This window comes from Orcinus orca, chromosome 2, assembly GCF_937001465.1.
Source record: "Orcinus orca chromosome 2, mOrcOrc1.1, whole genome shotgun sequence".
Classification (NCBI taxonomy): Eukaryota; Metazoa; Chordata; class Mammalia; order Artiodactyla; family Delphinidae; genus Orcinus; species Orcinus orca.
In genome coordinates this window covers 199,895,438-199,918,714 of record NC_064560.1, presented here as the reverse complement: position 1 = coordinate 199,918,714, position 23,277 = coordinate 199,895,438, and the positions used below count along the sequence as shown (strand labels likewise).

General features: G+C 45.1%; 1 protein-coding gene across 26 annotated transcripts in view; it reads right to left on the bottom strand.

Moving 5' to 3' along the window:
• KLC1 (kinesin light chain 1) overlaps positions 1-23,277 on the bottom strand; it is a 58,199-nt gene that overhangs the window by 22,059 nt on the left and 12,863 nt on the right. For 25 of the 26 annotated variants that reach the window (XR_007475912.1, XR_007475913.1, XM_004262437.4 and 22 more), the window contains 11 exons: positions 20,403-20,664; positions 18,347-18,577; positions 15,041-15,119; positions 14,317-14,542; positions 10,213-10,300; positions 9,497-9,598; positions 6,477-6,650; positions 6,229-6,328; positions 1,678-1,727; positions 1,525-1,592; positions 75-183 (listed from right to left, as the gene is read on the bottom strand). Coding sequence is in view for 24 of the 26 variants with exons in the window: in XM_004262437.4 (XP_004262485.2) it covers positions 75-183; positions 1,525-1,592; positions 1,678-1,727; positions 6,229-6,328; positions 6,477-6,650; positions 9,497-9,598; positions 10,213-10,300; positions 14,317-14,542; positions 15,041-15,119; positions 18,347-18,577; positions 20,403-20,663 (1,488 nt within the window). In the remaining 2 variants the exon portion in view is untranslated. Of the gene's footprint in view, positions 1-74; positions 184-1,524; positions 1,593-1,677; positions 1,728-6,228; positions 6,329-6,476; positions 6,651-9,496; positions 9,599-10,212; positions 10,301-14,316; positions 14,543-15,040; positions 15,120-18,346; positions 18,578-20,402; positions 20,665-22,794; positions 22,813-23,277 lie in introns of those variants that run through there. The other variant, XM_049706697.1, reaches the window with a different exon arrangement.

The window sequence follows — 23,277 nt, the reverse complement described above, 5'->3', positions numbered from 1 at the left end:
GTACAATCAATCAATCAATCAATCAATCAATCAATACGGAAGGCTAAGTTAAAAACAGAAGGTTTTTGACTGACCTGTTTACGTGACCTCATGGCTGCTTCTTCCAATGTTTCTGCAGCTTCAAATTTGCCTTGACGTCTGTAAAGTGCCCCAAGGTTTTTTAAAGTAGTTGTAACAGTTGGACTGTAAGAAAGCATATGATATACAAAACTATAAAATATAAGTTTTAGAGCAACCACTATCAACAGCACATAATCTAAAGGACAAACAGACTTATGTTTGGCTAAAATTATTTAAATTTCTATGGTACTTTTTTTTAACTGTAAAACTCTAAAAGGCTCTTCCATGTCAAGCATCCCCTGCCTACTGCACTGAGCCCTGTGGCTGATGGGACATGCCCCTGTATCCTCTCCAGTCTGTGGCTGCTCCCACAGACCACCGGGCAGTCTCAACAAAAATGTCTATTCTGGGTCTATCCAGTGACCATCAGGCTTCTCCCCCCATCGGGGGCAGAGCTGACTGTGCCAGGTAGTAAAGAGGACACATGTTTTAATGCTGCTATCTACCTTCTCCCCTCCCTCTACAAGTAGAGGGGAAGCAAAGTGAATCCAAAACTCATCACCAATGAGATCTGAGTCACAGAATGACGGCTGTGTGTGCGAAAGGATGAACAAACAGTGTGCACACAGACAGTGCTTCTGCACTCCTCACAGAGCACTCTTACTAAGAAACGAGAAATAAGTCTAGTTCATTTTAGTATAGATATACTTCAAGAGATTCTTTTCTTACTGATGATAGGCGCTTTAGAAATAAAGAAGCTATACTCCATGTCTTTGAGACAATTTACAGAGTATTGGGAGAAACAAAGCACATGCAATTCAGAAGTTATGCTAAGTGCTATGGGGAACCCAAAGAAGGAGTACTTGTTCCAAACTAGGGGTTCAGAGAGTTTTTCTGAAATAGAAGACTGGTAAACTAAGTCTTAAAGGGTGAGCAAAAGTTAAAATAGGAAAAAGACTGCAGGAAAGGTGTTGCAGTCAGAAGAGGAAACGGGCATCTGCACAGGCTCATGGGCTGCTGGTGAAGGAGCTCACACAACCCTCCGCAGACACGGAGGCCCTGAGGGCTGCGGGAGACTGGGGTGTGCACCTGGACACACCTGCAAAGTGCTGGCTTTTGCACGTCTGCTGGCCTGTTTCCCATGAGTTTGCTCTATGGCGACCTCAAATGTTGTGTCTCTATATTTAGTCATCTCTTCTCCTGCGATTTGGTACTTAGCCTTAGACACAGCATTAATGGACAGAACCAATATTTTACCCACGTGACTCATATTACGGTGGGTTTTGTGTACATGAATTACCTCATTTACGAAGTTATGGAATTTGTATTGGAATTTGTGGAAAATCAGGGACTGTGCAACCACACCACTTTAAGCAACTTACACACTCGGTTATTTACAAGCTACCTTTGAAGCATTAGCACCTTCCACAGCTGTGTCTTTGTTTTTCAGTTAAGCAGACGTACCTGTCAACTTTGCAGGCTTTGTACCAGCCACCATACTCTCCAAAAGAAGTCCCATCCTTTTGCTTTCCCTAAATTATAGGAAATAATTTCAAGTGAATAATTATCTTAAGCAATATATTCAATTTAGAATCTCTCGAAATAGTATGTCCTTACTTTGCATTCTTCTCTTTCCTCAGCATGCATCCAAATGGGTTTATTTTCATCTAGGGAAGAAAAAATAACATACTATAAACTGAAGCATAACAGAGCCCACAAAGTGGAATTTGTCAAGTTTCAGCAACTGCAAGGTTTCTGTTTTGTTTTCCGTATGATCCTTCTCAGATATTACTTTTCACATCATGGACAGACAAGGTTTCACAATGGAGAATAAAGACTATGAAGACAGAACCAGACCACAAGAAACCAGTAGGAAATGGCCATTCACATGCAGCTCTGTGAACAGAAGACATGGAATCAAAGGTACCAACCTAGACAGGGTAGGCAACGATCAAAAACACGGACAAATGCTAGGGTCCCTATAAGGAAACTTTTAATGCTAGAACCCTCACGTAACACTTGGGACTACTTAGAATTTGAACAACTAACATTAAACAAAAGTCTAAGAAATAGTAGTAAGATGTTGGGAGCAAAAATGGAAAAACTACAAATCAATATTCCTTTAAAATTTTCTTCACTTTTGAGAACACTGACACATACCACTCATCCAAAGCTTCCAACTAATGCACCCACATCATGGAGGATAAGCAGTCTTAAAAGTGAAGGTTATGGGCTTTCCTGGTGGCGCAGTAGTTAAGAATCTGCCTGCCAGTGCAAGGGACACGGATTTGAGCCCTGGCCCGGGAAGATCCCACACGCTGCGGAGCAACTAAGCCCGTGTGCCACAACTACTGAGGCTGCGCTCTAGAGCCCGCGAGCCACAACTGCTGAGCCCGTGTGCCACAACTACTGAAGCCCGCACACCTAGAGCCTGTGCTCCGCAACAAGAGAAGCCACAACGAGAAGCCTGCGCACTGCAACAAAGAGTAGCCCCTGCTCACCGCAACCAGAGAAAGCCCAAGCACAGCAAAGAAGACCCAACGCAGCCAAAAATAAAAACAAATAAATAAATATTTTTTAAAAGTGAAGGTTATGAAAATACTTTTATGACATGAAAAATGCTTAAGCTACAAGTATAAAAGAAAATAAGCAGTATGCATGATTATATATAAAGTGTGGTTTCAATTTTGCAAATCAATTGGCAAAAAAGGAAGGAAAGACACAAAAAATTAAGACATATTTGGGTGATGAAATTATAGGTGATTTTCATGATCCCGTCTCTTCACTTATTTTTGAGGTTTCTGGAGAATAAGACCTGTGCTCCCACCCAATCCAACCACTCATAAGCTACCCATCCTGGGCGAGTCGCTTAGCCTGCAGTGTCCTCGCTCCTAAAATGGAGTAACGTGTGACCCATTTCACAGGACTGTTGAGAAAATTAAATAAGATTACATATTTAAACTGTTTTTAACTAAAAGACTAGTATGTGGTTAACTATTCTTAGGATTATTGGGCATGTCATAGGAGAAGAATGAAACTAGTTTTAAATACTGGCTTTAAAAGAATGAATATTTGTATAGCAAAGGAAACCACAAACAAAATGAAAAGACAACTTACGGAATGGGAGAAAATATTTGCAAATGATGCAACTGACAAGGGCTTAATTTCCAAAATATACAAACAGCTCCCACAACTCAACAACAAAAAAAAACTCAATCAAAAAATGGGCAGAAGGGGGCTTCCCTGGTGGCGCAGTGGTTCAGAGTCCGCCTGCCGATGCGGGGGACACGGGTTCGTGCCCCGGTCCGGGAGGATCCCACATGCCGCGGAGCAGCTGGGCCCGTGAGCCATGGGCACTGGGCCTGTGCGTCCGGAGCCTGTGCTCCGCAGCGGGAGAGGCCACAGCAGTGAGAGGCCCGCGTACCGCAAAAAAAAAAAAAAAAAAAAAAGGCAGAAGACCTAAATAGACATTTCTCCAAAGAAGACATACATATGGCTAACAGTCACAAGAAAAGATGCTCAACATAACTAATTATTACAGAAATGCAAATCAAAACTACAATGAGGTTATCACCTCACATCAGTCAGAATGGTCATCATTAAAAAGTCTACAAATAACAAATGCTGGAGAAGGTATAGAAAAAGGGACCCTCCTACACTGTTGGTGGGAATGTAAACTGGTGCAGCCACTATAGAAAACAGTATGGAGGTTCCTCAGAAAACTAAAAATAGAATTACCGTTTGATCCAGCAATCCCACTCCTGGGCATATATCCAGACAAAACTGTAATTCAAAAAGATACAATGCACCCCTATGTTCATAGCAGCACTATTCACAATAGCCAAGACATGGAAACAACCTAAAAGTCCATCGACAGATGAATGGATAAAGAAGATGTAGTATATATATACAATGGAATACTACTCAGCCATAAAAAAAGAACGAAATAATGCCATCTGCAGCAACATGGATGCAACTAGGGCTTACCATACTAAGTGAAGTAAGTCAGAAAAAGACAAATACTATATGATACCACTCATATGTGGAATCTAAAATATGACTCAAAGGAACCTATCTATGAAACAGAAACAGACTCACAGACATAGAGAACAGACTGGTGGTTGCCAAAGGGAAGGGGGGTGGGGGAGGAGTGGAGTGGGAGTTTGGGGTTAGCAGACGCAAGCTATTATATACAGAATGAATAAACAACAAGGGCCTCCTGTACAGCACAGGGAACTATAAGTATCCTATGATAAACCATAATGCAAAAGAATATAAAAAAAAAAGAATGTACATATATAACTGAATCGCTTTGTTGTACAGCAGTAATTAACAACATTGTAAATCAACTATACTTCAATTAACAATGGTGAGACTAGCCAGGGAAGTTTTGAAAAGGAAGAGTACTTACAGACTTTGTCACATCACATATCTAACTTCACCCCCACCCCGCCTCACTGCAAAACCACAGCAGCCAAGAAGATGTGCAACTGGTACAAGAATCAATACCTGCATAAATGGAGAGGAATGGTCCACCATTACCACTACCACTACCACCAGCAACAAAACCCTTGACTTGATAAAGAATTTAGAATATGACCTTACGAATGAGTGGGGGGAATGGAAGGATTATTCAGTTAGTGGTGCTCGTACAATTGTTTAAATACTTGAAAAATAATTGTATATCACAATTATTTTAAAAAAAAAGTGAACAGTATTTAAAGCTTAATAACACTGTTATTTACTGCAGTTTTAGCTTTATGTACTAACCTAACCCTATTGTTAGAACAGACAAGAATCCACCAGTTAAGAGAACTAGATTTCCTGACAACAAACCAGGTCATGGGTTTCAATGCTGCACTGTAGTCAAGAAGGCCCTGTGACCTGAAAGCCACGCCCCGACAGCAAACCAGGACACATGTGCATCTTGCCTAAAGAAAAAATGCCTTTCTGTCCTACGTTTTAACATTTGTGTGGAGGATAAAGCTGAGTACAGAAAAAGTGCTTTTAACTAGAACCCAATGAACTGGACTTCATGCTACTATTTTTAGTAGAAAGAAGCTAGCAAATCGCAAGGAAACAAGTCTTCCCCAAGAGTAAAATTTTTTGAAAGAAGCACTAAGGAGATGGCCTGGAATCAACACAAAACCAGCAAGGCCTCTACAGTTAGACGAGGACATGAAAGGGCCCTGTGAACTGTACAAGTCCAGGGAGGTGGACGGTTATCCAATCCCGGCCCAACTGCAAACAGAATCCATTTTCAAAATGATGAGCCTGAGGCATTACGATCTTCTGAGAGTAAGAGATTTACTGCTCCACTTGTTAACAGACAAAAACTAATACACTTTTCAAAGGTTTTTCAAAAGTAGTTTCTAGAAACTCTCTATAGAAGAAAAGTATTTATTAATCAAAACCTTTTTCCCCACGAATTCTACGGTTTCCCACACACTAGTAACAACTGTTCACATTCTGAAATCCTCATGGAATAGGCAGTAAAGGGGGGAAGATGCCTTATGTAACACACAAATATTGTTTTACTGAGCAATCAAAATCTTATAAAATATTAATATTAAGCACCTACAATACTTTAAGGGCTACAAAGGAGACAGGCCTTAGCTCCTTAAGGCTGTCAAACAACCCAGCAGGCCTGGGATGGGTCAAGGATCTGCATTTCTGACAGGTCCCAGGTAGTGTTGAAATTGCTGGTTCCTGCCGGCACTTTGAGAACCACTGTATTACAGAGCAATTCTAGAAAGCACTAATGACTCCAGGAAGGCTTTCTGGAGTCAGTGCATCTAGGTTGTGCCTAAAGCACGTGTGGACTCCGGTGAGGGTAGCGTGGCCCATCACCCTGACCACAGGCTGCATGACTCCATTATCGGTAATGCCAGGGCAGGTATGCAGGGTTCACCACGGTCACTGGATGATGAATGATGAGCCGATGGGCACTCACTCAGACCGGGTCACGTCCTCTCCAATAAGCGCTCCGTGGAAAATCATTTCTAAAATTCAAATTAAATTCTACCTTGAAAATACTGTGATGACTTGTGTATTATCAAGTTCAAGCTGGAAATCACTATTTTTTTTTATCCTTTTGCTTCATGGAAATCACTATGTTTAATGCATCCTACAACTGCATCTGCTTAGAAACAAAAGTACATTTCTTACCATCTACAGAACCAAACTCCCTTTCATGTGCGCGAGTGAGAATCTCTTTGTACAGCGTTTCTGCTTGCTTGAATTTTCCTTGCTTCAGATAGCAGGACGCCTTAAAATAAAACAAAGTACTTACTGTTCTTCATAGTAAGTGAAGCATACGTGCTTATTTATAGGTTAAACTATGGAAGAACAGAGCTCAGATTTCAGGAAGAAAGTCATCTGGCTCTATCTATAGAGTTGTACCTCTGTCAACGTACCAGGTTATTTTTCGTTTTGGCCACGTTGGGGTCATCAGGCCCCAGTTTGGTTTGGTAGATCTCGAGGGCTCTTTGATAATAATATTCTACTTCTTCGTACTTGCCCTGGTTCTGGCACAGTAAGGCCAAGTTATTTAACTGCTTGGCAACATCGGGGTGATCCTTTCCCAAAACCTGGGAATAAAAAATAGTGTATTAGAAACACTTACTATTTGTTTCACATGGTACCATCCGATCCATTCTCCACCCTATCATGAGAAGGCGCGTTCTAAACATAAATACGACTGTGCCTTGTTTCCAGGCTTATGATGTTTAAATGGCTCCCCATGCAATAATAAAAATAACTTAACCAGAATTTGTTGAACTCCTTATTCGTGGGGGGAGGGGACTATGCTGATTTCCTTCACGTGCTTTAGTGTCTTTAATTCTTATAATAATCCTACATGGTAGGCAATACTATGCACAGTTTGAAGATGAGGAAACTGGGTTTTATAAAGGCTGTTTAATATGGCCACCCAGTCCTTGAAGTGCCTGAACTTACACCTGGCCCTTCTGAGTCTAACTACATTACACTTATCCCTGCACAGAACAGCCTTCAAAGGAAACTTCCAATTCTTCAATTCAGATCCTACGTATCCCTTCACATTCAGACCCAGATTCTCTGAGCATCCCAAACCACTTCCCTCACATTTCAAACTTCACCTCAGGGCTCTTCGAACTTGAACTTACTGTCCCAGACGCCCAACACTCTTCTCCCAGCACTGCCCTGCTCCCCACCCTCCACTAAATAACTCATCTTTCAGGTCTCTTTTCAGGTCCCCTGAGAGAGGACCTCCTTATATCCAATTTAAGGGAGCCCTCAGCCCATCCCCACCCAGTTTACTCACAAGCACATCACCTGGTTTTTTTCTTTCTTTGCAAGTATCACTACCCCAAACTGTCTTATCTATTTAGTCCTTTACCGCCTAGACTCTCACCCGTTAAGACGTAAGCCTCAGTATGCAAATGCCTTGTCTCAATGTCTGGATGTAATGTCCTCTCAGCACCTAGGACGGTGCTGGCACACAGGTGGACGACCAAACACTACACTGCTTCCTCAGGACCTGAGCCAGCCATCCAGTCTCTCACCTTGTGCCTTTACCTACACAGTCCCCAGTGAGGCAGGCTGCCTCTCCATCCCCTCTGCATTCCCTTCCTCTCCCTGCCTGGGAAGCTCTGATCTCGGTTCTTGAGACTCAGCTCCAACGCTGGCCGTTTGTGGGAGGCCATGCCCAGCACAGTCCCAGCCCTGTACCTGGAGAAGCCCTTGCTCTATGTGCTCCCTGAGCTCTAGGCTAGAAGCCAAAGCACCTGCATTCCCAAGGTCTGCTTGCTGCACTGTGTCCCCAGGGAAAGGACTGTGTCTAATTTGAAATCGCCAACTCTAACCAAGCAGGGAGCCCCCAAGTCCTCAATAAATGTCTGCTACATGACTGAACGAAAGAGCAAATATATATGAATGAATCTGATAGATCATCACCTATAGTTCATAATCCTCAATTTGATACATTTGTGATTCTCCCTGATTTTAACCCCAGCCCACTCAAAATCTCAGTGGATAAATAAAAAATAAAATAAAAACTATTTTAGGGCTTCCCTGGTGGCGCAGTGGTTGGGAGTCCGCCTGCCGATGCAGGGGACACGGGTTCGATCCCTGGTCCGGGAAGATCTCACATGCCAGTCCGGGAGGATCCCGCATGCCACGGAGCAGCTGGGCCTGTGCGTCCGGAGCCTGTGCTCCGCAGCAAAAGAGGCCACAGCAGTGAGAGGCCCGCATACCGCAAAAAAATAAATAAATAAAATAAAATAAATAAATAAAGACTATTTTATTTTGTAAATATTATGCAGATGGCAACATGGACAAAACTTTACCTGCATAATGTGATAATTAGCCCTTTTCATCTTCCCTTTCCCAAGTCCTTGCCATATGACTCAAAATTAAATGACTGATTGCTCAGTATCAATGGTAAATAATGACACAAAAAGTCAAATTAAAATATCATGGCATTGGACTTCCCTGGTGGCACAGCGGTTGGGAATCCGCCTGCCAATGCAGGGGACACGGGTTCGATCCCTGGTCCGGGATGATCTCACATGCCACAGAGCAACTAAGTCCATGCGCCATAACTACCGAGCCTGCGCTCTACAGCCCGCTAGCCACAGCTATTGAGCCCACATGCTGCAACTACTGAAGCCCGCGCGCCAACAGCCTGTGCTCCGCAACAAGAGAAGCCTGCACACCGCAATGAAGAGTAGCCCCTGCTCGCCGCAACTAGAGAAAGCCCACACGCAGCAACAACACCTAACGCAGCCAAAAACAAATAAATAAACAAACAAACCTATATGTCATAAAATAACCTTTAAAAAAAAAAAAGTCATGGCATGGACCTGCCAAGTCTCTAACATCTGAATACACGGTCATCCAGAGCACTGCTGAAATTAACAAGTTACATTTAAAAAATACCTAATTACTATAAACTGTATTAGCTGACATTACACATCCATGACTGACTTAATCTCCAGCTCTGAGTTACTCTTTAGTTCTCAAAAACAATTATTCATTTTCTTCAGTTTCATAAGCATATTCGTTGACCTCATTTTTAAAATTTTAATGTTTTTCTTCTTGACAGGCACGTGCCCCACCGTCAATGAAATGCCCCCGTGCCTTCCACCTACCTACAGGCCTGAGAAATTCCTTCTTCAGCTGAATCATTTCTAGGCCTCAGGCTAGGAGGGCATGCAGACTCAAGGCTCCACCCTCTGCATACCCACTCCTCCTAAACTCCCATGTGTATGGGCCCATCTGGCTGCGTTTCGGGCTGCCCACCTGACTGAAGGGCTTATTTTCAGTAAATGGTCAGTAATGATATATCACAGTGGTCCTATCTCAAAGCTTAAAAGTGAGTTATTAAAAAAAAAAAAAGTGAGTTATTTAAAAGCATAAAACATAGCATCTCAAGGAGAACCGTCCTTAGTCGCACCTTTTCTCTGATCTCCAGAGCTCTTTTACACAGCGGCTCAGCTTCTTTGTACTTTCCTCTTTTGCCGTAAAGCACTGCGAGGTTATTCAGAGTTGCTGCCACCTACCAACACAGGGAACCGTGAAGAACAGTAAACGACAGCAGTGGAGGGGATGTGAGACATCACACACTCATCACGCCCAGTATGTGCAGGGAAGAGCTCTCAGCTGGATGAAGGAACATGACTCCACTTAAAGGCGAAAGAGCAATCTCACTGTCTACAGACAGACTGCATAAAGGAACACTGCAGAATATTAAAATTAACAAATCAACATCAACAGGATCTTGATTTTTTTAATTTCACTGAAAGCCACAAAGCCAACCAAAATAGATCTATATGCAAATCTGACCAGATTTTAATAAAGAGACAATACAAAATCTTTATGAAAAAATTTACAGAAGTACATGCAATTTGATTTAGGATCAAAAAACACAGTACGTGATCCATTTGAGGTGGGGTGATAAACAACTGAAGTGCACACTGACACCTGCTAAATGGGAGTCACCAGCACTGAAGCTCATCACTTGTACTAAGTGAGGGAAGTCCTACCTGTGCCATCCAGTGAAAAGGCAGCTCTTAAATCTTCCCTGTTGAGTTTAATATTAAAATGAGATGGGTATAAAAATACATTAGGGAAAATAATATATAAAAAGAATGAAAGGACCAGTATACAAACCGCAGGATGATCTTTGCCCAAAGTTTTTTCACGGATGGCCAAGGCATCATTCAGTAGATTAGCTGCATCTTTGTATTTATTCTGGTCTCTAAATTGAAAAACATACAGTTAAGTGTTATAGACACAGCTTACTACATCTCTTTAAAATCTAATTTTGGAACTAAAGAAATAGAAGTTAAGCTTCAGTTACTAAAAAATAGACGTTAGCTATTAAAACTATTAAAAACACTCCTAATGTAGGAGAAAAAGACTCCATCAATAAACGTACTGGCAAGGTGAGCTGGGAGTCGGGCCTGATTAGCTTTTGAACCTGGCCCTCCCATCTAGATCACTGGGACAATACTACCCCCATAACCCCGCACACAGTAAGCGAGGCCATCCAGAACGGTGAGGCAGACGGAACGGATCCCAGTGTCTGCACTCAGTTCTGCCAGCTACCGGCTGCGTGGCTCTGGCATGTCACATGGGCTCCACAGTCGCAGTCGGCCCACCTAAAAAGGAAGGACGTGACTCACAGAGCTGCTCTAAGAAGCTAATGATTCGCCACGTGCCATGGAAAAGCCTGCGAAACAGAAGCCCAGGACGCACCCCGCAGTGTCTGCTGACAGTGGGGAGACAGAAGCACCTCCAGCCCAGCCCCCCTGGTTTAAGTGCTACCTGATGATGGGGCTGCAAACCAGTTACTTACTTTGTGAGACTGAGTACACATACTTCCCAACTGAGTAAGAACGGCTGCCCAGCAAGGCTTTGCCCTGCAGAAGCCAGACTGTCCTGCAGAACACTGGAAGGGCTAATAAGCCTTCCAGATCCTCCGAAGCACACTAATTCTGGCCAAGTATATAGGTTTTGGACTTCCCTGGTGGCGCAGTGGTTAAGAATCCGCCTGCCAATGCAGGGCACACAGGTTCGAGCCCTGGTCCGGGAAGATCCCACATGAGCAACTAAGCCCCTGGGCCACAACTACTGAGCCTGCGTGCCATAGCTACTGAAGCCCACGTGCCTAGAGCCCATGCTCCGCCACAAGAGAAGCCACTGCAATGAGAAGTCCACGCACCACAACGAAGAGTGGCCCCTGCTCGCCAAAACTAGAGAAAGTCTGCGTGCAGCAATGAAGACCCAACACAGCCAAAAAATAAATGAATAAACACATATTAAAAAAAGGTAACAGAACATTCACAGAAGGACACAAATGACTAAAAACACACAATCACAGAATACAAATTAATACACAATGCTGCACTTCTCCATTAATAAAGAGTAAGAGACAAGCAGCCCAGCCCCAGGCTGGTGATGGAGGAGGAGGAGTGTGAACTGGCACCACCTTCCTGAAAGCGGCTGGGCAACATGTACCAAGAAGCGTATCATGTTTTGTTGTTTTTTTTTAATTTATTTATTTAATTTATTTATTTTTGGCTGTGTTGGGTCTTCATTGCTGCACGCAGGCTTTCTCTAGTTGCGGCGAGCAGGGGCTACTCTTCGTTGCGGTGCATGGGCTCTAGGTGCGTGGGCTTCAGTAGTTGGGGCACATGGGCTCAAGAGTTGCGGCTCACGGACTCTAGAGCGCAGGTTCAGTAGTTGTGGCACCCAGGCTTAGTTGCTCTGCTGCATGTGGGATCTTCTCAGACCAGGGATCGAACCCGTGTCCCCTGCATTGGCAGGCGGATTGTCAACCACTGCGCCACGAGGGAAGCCCGCGTATCATGCTTATACTCTAACCCGCTTTAGGAATTGACACTAAAACAAAATACAAAATCCTGAGCAAAACTTGAGCAAAAGATGTTCATCAGTAGATTAATGCCCCCCCACAAAAAGCTTAAAATTAAATGTTCCTTAACAGAAAAATGTTGAAATAGAGTTATGGTACAGCTCTAGGACACAACATTAAATATGAATATATACGTAGCTGCTAACTTTTTTCAAATGTTCTGCTGACATGAGTAAACTCTCACACTATAGTGCGAAGGAAAAACACAAGACTGAGGAGAGGCCACCGAAGTCCCAGCACCCAGCACAATGACATCTGTGTGACCACGCACCCTAAGTACAACAAATTCCAGTGGCATTCTACGCACATTTTTTATTTAATTCATTTACAATAAAAATATCTACCATCAGCCAGAAACTCTAATGTTCTTCATAGGCATGTAAATTTTTTAAAGACCTTTCTGGAATGAAATTTAGCATAATCTACCAAGATTTTAAATGCAACCTGTGACTAAGGAATTCTTACAATAATGCGTAACAGTAAAAATCTGCAAACCTAAATGTCCATCAGCAGGAACCTGTCAAAAAGTGTCAGGACTACCTATAAAACAGAGTGCTATGCAGCATGGAAAAGGCTGTGCTCTCTCGAAGCTGAGCCGCGGCAGTGGCCTGGAGCTGCAGCAGTGGCATGGCAGTGCTCAGTTTCCTTCCGGTGCTCTTTAAGGCCATCACCTCTCTCTCTGGACAGTTTACTCCTCTTCTCTTCATGGAGCCCTCCCCCTCCTCTCCCCCTCCCTGCTCAGGTTCCCAGCTCCATCCCCGCCAGCCCCATGCTGCTGCCTCCTGCCGGGCTGCCCTGCCTCCAGGCTCCAGCCCCCTCAGGTCCTGTGCACTCCCCACAGCCACTCTTCTAAGACCTGGCACCTGCAGAGTGCCCAGCCCTTTCAGCCCTATCTCTTACTACTGCCAAACAGGATGCAGGAGTCTGCCCCAAACACACCCTTCAAGGCCGCAGAAAGCACTCACACCCCTCCATTAGGCCTTCCCTAATCCTCTCAGCTGGAAGGCATCTTTCTGTTCCATAAACACTTCTGGGTTACTTTCTTTCTTTATTGGCCATACCAAGCGGCTTATGGGATCACAGTTCCCCAACCACGGATTGAACCCGGGCCCCAGCAGTGAAAGCGCAGAGTCCTAACTCCTGGACCGCCAGGGAATTCCCACTTCTCTGTTATTTTATTAACAACGGTCTCCCTGCTTCTATAATTACATATGAACATAGCCAGCCTATTCTCTAAACAATGTTCTCAGTTCCTTTGGAAACAGGTTTAGATGATGCTGTTCGACTATTTCACAGTGCCAGGTAACACCATGTCTCACATGCCCTGCAACCCTTCAGAGGCTCAGAAAAGCTAAGGGCTCTGGACCACATCCTCTGTCTAGGGGCCACTTAGCAGAGATACAAACTGAACTCTCCTGACTTCAAATTCCACGTTCTGGTTTCTCCTTGAGAACAGGTATTATGTATCCATCTTTAGGGTCTCACAGGAACCAGCCCAAAGTCTTACATACATCTGGATCAAAACTGTTGGCTAAACTGAAACAACCAAACCAACGAAGGAAAAATGGAGCAGTTCCCTGAAACCCACCACACTGGAGTGGCCACAGCAAACCAGTCCTGCATGTGAGTAACACCCCGACCTGCTCGATTTCAGGTCAGTTCGGCTAAAAGACAGAAGCAGACAAAGGGCTCCCACGTACCACTGCCCAGTCAGTGCCTAGGCAAACTATTTAATTCCATTCAGGAAGTTCACCAAAGGCTTCTGAGTTAGCAAACATGTTCAAGCGACTCAAGGTGGAGACAAGAAGACAACCTGGTCCTCAACTTCAAGGAGCCAGGATCCCGGGAGAAGAGATGACAAAATTCAAATCACCCGGAGGCCAAGTACAGGGCAAGCGCTGCGAGAGAGGCAGGGACAGGGTTATGGGGCACAACTTGGGAAGGGGCACGTGGAGCCCTGGATTCAGAAAGGAGAGCGAGCTGACAAGGCCTCAGAAAGGCAGGGGATACGGGCAGGCAGGGTGGGCAGAAGGAGCCTGGTATACCAAGTATTGTGGGGAAAAAAATCAAAAGAGCTTAGCCTGGCCAGAGCGAAGGGTGCTGTGGGCTAGTCCTGGACGGCTGCCTGGGAGCCCCAGGCAGCGTCTGTTCTTCAGGGTCATACTCTTGCCAGAGAGCTTGCTAAATGTTTGAACTTAACCCCTGGCTGTGTGAAGACAAATGGACGATAAGGCTGGAAAAGTAGCTCATAACAGTTTACAGAAACGTATTTTTAGGACAAGCTCGTTAAAAACGTTGTCTCTAGGTAAAATTAAGAGAATAAAACGAGGACTACTAGCCTGTACACCAAGGCCAAGATGTTCAGCATGGTGGCCACGTCCGGGTGGTCATGGCCAGAGGTCTTCTCCAGGTCCTCCAGGGCCTGCTTGCAGAGGGGCACGGCGACCTCGTAGCGCCCCTGCGAGGCGTACTGGATGACCAGGTTGTGCAGGGTGCGCAGCCGCGCGGGGATCTCGTAGCCACCCTGCTGGGCGGCCGCCGCTGCACTGCTCTGCTGCTGCTGCACTACACAGAGAAGGGCTCACTTCAGGCAATAGAGAAAATCACCCGATGACACCAGCTGATTAGCACTCCCCGCTCTGGCTCTGGTCCAGGTCAGCACGTGGTCCCCACTGTACCAAACCTGTCCAGCATTCCCCGCGCAGGCGAGGCAACACCAGCAACTTGTTGGGGATGCCGCACACGCCCCAACAGTGAGACTGGTGAGACTGCTCTTGGCCCCAGGAAAACTCTTTTGCCCTTTCACTCTGTGAGTATCCACAGATCGCGTCGGAACTGCTGGTGCGTGCCCCTGTTTACGAGGGCTGGCTCAACACGTTACTCTATCCCAGCGAGAAAACGACTCGCAATTCTCTGGGGAACCACGAGGCAGCCTGAGTGTGCAAGGGCTGCTGTGAGGCAGGCTGCAGGCACGCCACCGCCTGCTAATGACAGCAATTACACCCCAAGAGGACCCGCCACCTCCGTCTGCATGCAGCCATTTAACCACCACTCCCAACTTACTTCCTTGACCAGGGTCGTCGTCGTCATTTGGGAAGAGGTCATCCAGAGGTTCTTTGGTGGAATCAGTGTCTTTGTCCTCCTATAAAACCAACCCAGGACAATATTAGTCTTACAAATACTATAAATCCTGCACTGGAAATCTTTGATACAAATTTCATTTAAACTAAAAATAGAAAAGATGGTTTGTTTTTCAGATTAAACATAGGACTAGCCACAATTTGGTCTATCCATCAGTTCAGTAAAGAGTAATAAAAGGCCTGCTAGACTGAACTCAAAGTACTTGTCCGGGCAGGAGTGGCAGAACAGATCACGATGGCATCTCTGTGCCTTAGTCGTCACCCGTGTCCTACAGAAGTTTAAAGAGCAGGGAAGCCCTTACTTGAAATAAATTTTATTTGGAAACCAAATGATTAAAATGGCAAATCTCTGAACACCGCAGAACTGGCAGGCTGGACACTCCCCTCCCCACCCAGCATCTCCACCGCAGCACCCCTAAGAGCAGTGTGACAGCCTATGACTCATGTCCCCCACAGATGAGCCCTCAGGTAAAAAGAGTGAGTACACGCTGGAGAGAACAGACAGCAGCTTGACCAGGGGAGAACTCAGCGTCGCGTGGCACAGACGGACACCATCTGCCTCTGGAAAGGACCTGAGAGGCACATGTCACTTTTATAACATTCCCATCTGGGACACACAATCCAAACACACTCATGAGGAAACACCAGACAAACCCAAACTGAGGAACAATCTATGAAGTAACTGGCCTGTATTCTTCAAGAATACCAATGTCATGAAATACAAAGACAGGCTTTCTTCTTTCTGTGAAAGGACCTGTTCCAGATGAAAGATGACTAAAGGGATGGGACCACTATGTCCAACATGTGGTCCTGAACTGGATCCTGGAATGAGTGAAAAACGTCATCGAGGACTCTGCTGAGATAATCAACAAAAAAATGGAATCTGGGCTGCAGAGGACAGAGGAAGCACTGCGCCTGTGTTCAATCTCCTGAATCTGACCCCAGCCCTGGGTCTCACAGGAGAACTCCTCATGCTAAGGAAATGCACCAGCAGCGGTAGGAGGAACGGGGCAGAAAAATTATCATGCGAACCCCCTAAAAGGGGAGGCAGGGTTAGCTCATTGTATCTCTTCTCCAAGCTAGACATGTTTTCCAAATAAAATGTTTTAAATGTCTCTGATTCTATGAGACTAGCTTTCCCTTGCTCAATGTTATCCAGTTTTCCAGGTGAATCCACTTCTCTATTCTTATTCCCACAGCAACCTACAGGAGTTATATCTTTTAAATCAAAACATTCAGTTGCTCCTGACCTAGAGATGCAAGGGGGAAATACAGGATGCCTCATAAAACAGGGTGCTGTGGACTAACTGTGCCCAAAATCATGTTGAAGCCCTAACCCCCAGTGTGATGGTATTTGGAGGAAATTAGGTTAGATAAAATCACAAGGGTGAGGCCCTCACGATGGGATTAGTACCCTAATAACAAGAAGAGACATCAGAGAGCTAGCTCTCCCTCCCCCCACACCCACACCCTGCCATGTGCAAACACAGTAAGAAAACAGCTATCTGCAAGCTGGGAAAAGGGTCCTCACCAGAAACCAGCCATGCTGGCACCCTGATATCTGACTTCCAGCCTCCAGATCTATGAGAAAGTAAATGATCTGCTCTTTAAGCCACCTAGTCTATGGTATCTGGTTATGGTAGCCCAAGCTAAGACACAGGGCAAGTGTAGGTCTGCTGGTACAATACACAAAACCATTCCTACAGTCTTAGGATGAGGGCTCAGACTGGAGACACAAATGTGGAACTCAATGGTATACGGATTATGTAGCGAACATGCCTAGAACTATGTAGGCATTAAAAAAACATTAGCTCAAAATACCATGTGAAATCCAGGATTGGATTCTAGAGCAGAAAAGGGACACTAATGGAAGGACTGGTGAAATCCAAATAAAGGCTGTAGTTTCGTTAATAGTGACGTAGCAATAGCAACGTTAATTTCTTACTTTTAACAAACGTACTGCTAGGGACTGAATGTCTGTCCTCCCCACCCCCTAATTCCTATGTTGAAGCCCTAATGGTCAGTGTGATGGTGTCTGGAGGGGGGGCCTCTGGGAGGTAGTGTGGATTAGATGCAGTCATGAGGATGGGGCCACCATGACAACGTTAGTTACACAAAGAGCAAGAGACCCTAGGTGTGTGTCTCTCTCTCTCTCTCTCTTTGCACAAATGCACCAAGGAGGCCACACGAGGACACACCAGGAAGAAGGCCCTCACCAAGAAACCGACCAAGCTGTCACCCTGATCTCAGACTTGCAGCTTCCAGAACCAGGAGAAATTAACTGTCTATTGTTTAAGCCATGCAGCCTACGGTACTCTGGAGACAGACAGCGCTCCAAGTTAACTCAGACACGTTATGCGGCAATACAAGATGTTAACACTAGGGGAACCTGGGTGAAGGGCATGTGGGAATTCTCTTTACAGTATCACGTCAAGAGACCTAGGGTCTCTTGCTCTTTGTGTAACTAATGTCGTCATGGTGGCCCCATCCTTATGACTGCATCTAACCCACACTACCTCCCAGAGGCCCCACCTCTGACTTTTCTGTGAATCTAAAATTATTCCAAAATAAAGAAGGTTACTTTAAAAAAAAACTTAACTGAATCAGAAATAAACAGTAAACGAAAAACGGTAATCGAGATTGGGATGAACATCCAGAGAGAGCCAACAGAAGAAGGAAAAGACCACAATCCTTGGGGAACCCTAACATCCAGGAACCGCAGGAGGCCAAGGAGGCACGAGCGAGGGCGCAGGAGAACCAATGGCGTCCTGGGAGCAGGGCAGAGGGCTGCAAAGAGAAAGTGAGGATCCACTACAAACTAGAGGTAGTCCCGAGTCTGGATTCAGGCGACTGGATCAGGGCACTGTTAAAGGAAAAGCATTCCAGCAGCGGGATGTGCATGGAAGCCAGACCGCAAAGGGTGAGGATGCTCAGGAGATCTCAAGCTGCAACAGACCTCGCTGAAGGCAATGGCACCTCTTGGCATTTATTTTATATTTACAAAGTATTTTTTGAACTGACCATCGTTCAAAAAAAACACATACGAAGAAACTACTCCAGAGAGAACTTATATGACTTGCCCAGGGACTCGGTCCCAAGACCCTTAATCCTTGGTCTTCTTTAAACACAATCGCTGGAGGGAACAGGAAAACACTGCCGGCTTTACTGAAACAATCTACCGACGATAACGTGGTAACTGTCAATACTGCATTCCTACAGAACCACTTACTGATGGAGAAATGTCATCATCGTATTTTTTTAGCTGATTCATGAATTCCAGATGCTTCTTTTCTTCCTCCAGTTGAGCCACAGACTGCTCACTCTTCTGCAATTTCTGCTGCGTGTTGGCCAATTCATCCCGCAGCCACTGATTCTCCTGGCACAGACGACGAACCTGTGCACGCAGCTTCTGCTTCTCCGACTCGACAGCATTCAGGTGATTTGACAGAGCCATCATAACCTAGACAGACAGAAACGCTGACAGCACTGCAGTACTCAGCCCAACAAACGCCACCTCCCGTCTCCGCAAGCGTCCTGGGGTTGTAGCTCTACCTGACACCTGCAGACACGTGCTCCAAAGTACATACAAGTACATTTTGCCATTTACTTCTATTTCCACCCTTTCTTTAGTCACAGGCTACATTCAGGGCATGATCAAGAATATCACATGCTCAGAACATCTATGAAAAATGCATTTTTTTTTTCTGTTTAGAAAGTATCTCGAATGGACTAGCAATGGACAGGCAGCTACTGTACTGATGAAGCTGTGTTCTTTTACTTTTTATCTAGATGGCGCCAACAGAATTTCTCAGAGACCCTTTGCCACGGGTGAGAGCACGTGCACACACCTGCACACGTGTTCAGAGTGCAGGTCACTCTGTGAGGGGCTGGTGGTGGAGCTGGGCGCACAGACAAGACTTCTTCGCCACTGCAGGGGAAGGGACGAAGGCTCTGTGTTGTGGCCAGTACCAAGAGTCAGGACGCCCTGACGCACTCATAAGCAGAGGTCCCTACTGGGCTCTGCCTGGGGTGCACTGATGGGTCTCAGGGACCGGCCTGCCTGGGAGGATAAGGGCTGGAAGAGTTGGGGAGGAAAGCCGGCTTCGGTCTGTTCTCTCTGCAGACCGTGCACCTGCCCCTCCCTCTTTATTATCCTCCTAGGTCTAAAACCTGACACTCTAGAAGGTGGGGCTCTTTCCTCCTCCTTCTTTTAACCCCAATATCTGCCAAACTAAAAAAGGAGGTTCACCTCTATATCGCTTTTCAACACAACTTGCAAAATAAGAGATTCACAATAACCAAAGTCCTGCAATTAGAATCTGTAACATGCTTAGGATGAAGAATTCTAAAATCAGGGTATGGCCGTCACTTTGGTACAGAATGATTTCTTCTGTGAAAGCAGGAACTGGTAACCCAGCAGCCCCACTTCTGCCTCATTCATTTGCTATACAAGACGAAAGCTAAGAAAGAAGAAGCCAATTTTTAGTGTATTTAATTTTACCTAAAATATGTTGGCAAAGCTGAAAGTTATGGTGGGGGGGGCGGGGGCACACCTAAATGTTTCCAATTTTTTCATCTCTATGTCTAGCAGGATAGAAACAAAGGTTTAGTCAAGTGCCTAAGACAATCTTGTCTTGGGGTACTGCAGAGACTATGAGCTGTTGGCCAACATTCACCCTTCTTCCTCAGGCTTAAGAACCTGGAAGTCTAAGGGGCAAGACAACATTCCCCAGTGTCCCTCACAACTAGGTATGCCCACGGAACCAAGTTCTGGCCAATGAGGTGTAAGCAGAGTGCCACGCACACCTCAAGGAGGTGAAGGGAGGAGGCACACCCTTCCCGCCCCTTGGCAGTCCTAGGGTGGGGTCACGTGGCTGCAGCTGGGACTCTGTCTTAGCCCACGAGATAGGCTGACTGGGGTGTAGTGCAGCAGGTGGCAGGGTCCTGGGCACCCCTGACACCCAAACAGCTATAGCACCCATCTGGGACAGCCCACCTCAGTATGTGCTTTTACATGTGACTACGATATTTAAGCCACTGTTTTTGTTTTTTGATATATGCAGCCAAATCAAATCCTAACCGACACAGAGTTACCTATTTTCGCTCTACTTTTTAAAATGCAGACATGCCCAAATCATCATTTGTATAACATACATAACCCACATATAAGCTGATTTCTATTATTCTATAAGTATCTGCCCTCTAGTTTAGTTAAACCTCGTATGTCAAACAAAGTCTCCCCTTTTCCAGACTGTCAACTTCACGTTCATATCTGAGACTTGTACCTGTGCCTCGCTCAGGCCAAGCTCCAACATTTCCAGTGACTTTCGGATCATGTTTGATTTCTCTTCCACCAGATTACTTTCGTCATCTTTCTTCAAACACTTCAGTGTCTCCAGTAAACTTTGTAAAATGGAATTGTGCTCATTCTTCAGAGCCTCCAGGCCCTGAATTACTTGCTTTGTCTTAGAAATAATTTCATCCTGTGTAAGCTTCTCCAACTTGTCTTCCTTTATGTACACCATTGTGGACATGTTGTCATACATTCTAGGATGGAAAAAGAAAAAAAAGATAGAAATCTCATTAGAGGCTTAAATTATGTTATATCTTTAATGAAATACATGTGTGAAGACTTTTGAATTAACATTTTTATAGGTGAATAATAAATAGGTGTATTGTGATTTATTACCTGGAAATACTACATTCTGTACTGTATCTGTTTGTCCTTTGCAGACCAAATTAATTACTTTTCTGGCTTATGTCTGAATTTTTTTTTTTTTACAGAAGAAATGACAGTAACTGAAAATAATGCCAAAGATGAAAAGCAGCAAAACATCCAAATGGCACTTCTAAAACACACAGCAGGGCTTCCCTGGTGGCACAGTGGTTAGGAATCCGCCTGCTAATTCAGGGAACATGGGTTCGAGCCCTGGTCCGGGAAGATTCCACATGCCGCCGAACAACTTAGCCCACGTGCCACAGCTACTGAAGCCCGCGCGCCTAGAGCCTGTGCTCCGCAACGAGAAGCCCGCGCACCACAACAAAGAGTAGACCCCGCTCTCCGCAACTAGAGAAAAGCCCACATGCAGCAACAAAGACCCAATGCAGCCAAAAATGAAATAAATAAAATTTTAAAATAAATAAAACACATAGCCTCTGTGAACAAAATCTTCTGTGAATGTTTGCAAGCTTTTTTTTCCTTAATGAAATGCAGAAGGGACAGTAAATTCTCGGTCACATATTTACCAGACAAAGCCTTGAGAAGGGGTCACAGCTGGAGAAGGAGAAACCAGCAAAGGAGCACGGGAACAATCAGAGCAGCAAGAAAACCACACCTGACTGAAGCCTGGTGACACAGCAGGATGACCAGTGCTGTAAAGACTCCAGGAGGGGGCTTCCCTGGTGGCGCACTGGTTAAGAATCCGCCTGCCAATACAGGGGACACAGGTTTGAGCCCTGGTCTGGGAAGATCCCACATGCCGCAGAGCAACTAAGCCTGTGCACCACAACTACTGAGCCCGCGTGCCACAACTACTGAAGCCCACGCACCTAGAGCCCATGCTCCACAACAAGAGAAGCCACCACAATGAGAAGCCCCCACACCACAACGAAGAGTAGCCCCCGCTCGCTGCAACTAGAGAAAGCCCGCGTGCACCATCGAAGACCCAAGGCAGCCATAGATTAATTTTTAAAAACATATTAAATAAAAAAAAGACTCCAGGAGGGTGAGGGCTGAGCATGCCTACTGGGTCAGACTAGCCAAGAGGTCACCAGCACGAAATCATATGGTGTCTGGGACTGGTTTTAAAATACTACAGTGAGAAGGTAAAGGAAAGGGGAAAGGAGCACATAAAACAATGTCAGCAAAATGGTGATGATGGCTAATACGAAGCAATAGTTCTTTTTACTATCCTCTCTAGTTTCATGTCTGTTTTTAAACCCCATAATTTTTTTTTTTTAAGGCCACAAACAGTGATCATTAGGAAAGCCTGTTCAGGAGAGTGATAGGGACAGAAGTCATATTAAATCATCTGAGAGTGATTTCCTTCAGAGCACTTACGACTACCCAAAATCTTTGTTTTCACATATTATCTTATATTCCCTTAAATATGAATTCTATTTAAAAGGCAAGACTTTACCTTATACCCACGGTGAATGCACACTACGTAGGACAGTTCCCGGCCCTCACAGACCATCTGGTGAATGGATGGACTGATAGATGCTGGGGGAAGGGAAGCAGTGGTTGGTTGTTTTTTTTGTTTTGTTTTGTTTTGTTTGGGGGGGGGGGCACGCCGCGTGGCTTGTGGGATCTTAGTTCCCTGACCAGGGGTTGAACCTGGGCTACGGCAGTGAAAGTGCCGAATCCTAACCACTAGACCACCAGGGAACTCTGGGGAAGCAGTGTTGAAGCAGTGAATACAGACCACACATTCCAGGATTTGGGAGTGAAGGCTGCAAGTAGATGATAACAGGGTCACATCTGTCCTTGTACCCCCAGTTTCATACTGGAAAACTGATTTTTTTGTATAACACAAAGACTAAACTTTGGAAATTTAGAAGCTGTCTGTAGGACTATTCAGAAATCCACCTCCATAACACAAAGAGCCCAGAAAACAACAAAAGAACAGAGGCGACTCCTCTACCTGACAGTGTAGTATTATTAGATTTGTTACATACTTATTTAACTCATAGCTCTCCAACTGCACTGCAAACTCCAGTAGAGCAGGGACCTCATTTGTCTTGTTCAGCACTATATTCCCAGCCTGCCACACAGTAAACGCTAAATATATGTTTGCTGAATGAAGGAAGGAAACATTTTAGAACCAGCTTCCAATGAACAGGACTCAATACCACTAGGTTAAGGTGTGGATCTGAGCACTGCCTAAGGTTCACTTCCCAGAACTGGTGTCCCTAGAGAAAGAAAAAAAACCCAATATGAAGAACTCCTTCTCCACTTTTGGCAGCAACACATTTATGTATTATTTCCTAACGATGCAACGTTTATTCTCTTCTTCCCCAACCTAGACCATAAACGTGTTTTACTACAACATACTCTGAGCGAGGCCCTGGCTTACACAGGGTGACAAGGGCCTCACCCTCAGGGACATGCAGGTAAGGAGAAGATAAGTAAATGAACAAATCCACCCAGAGCTAAAGACA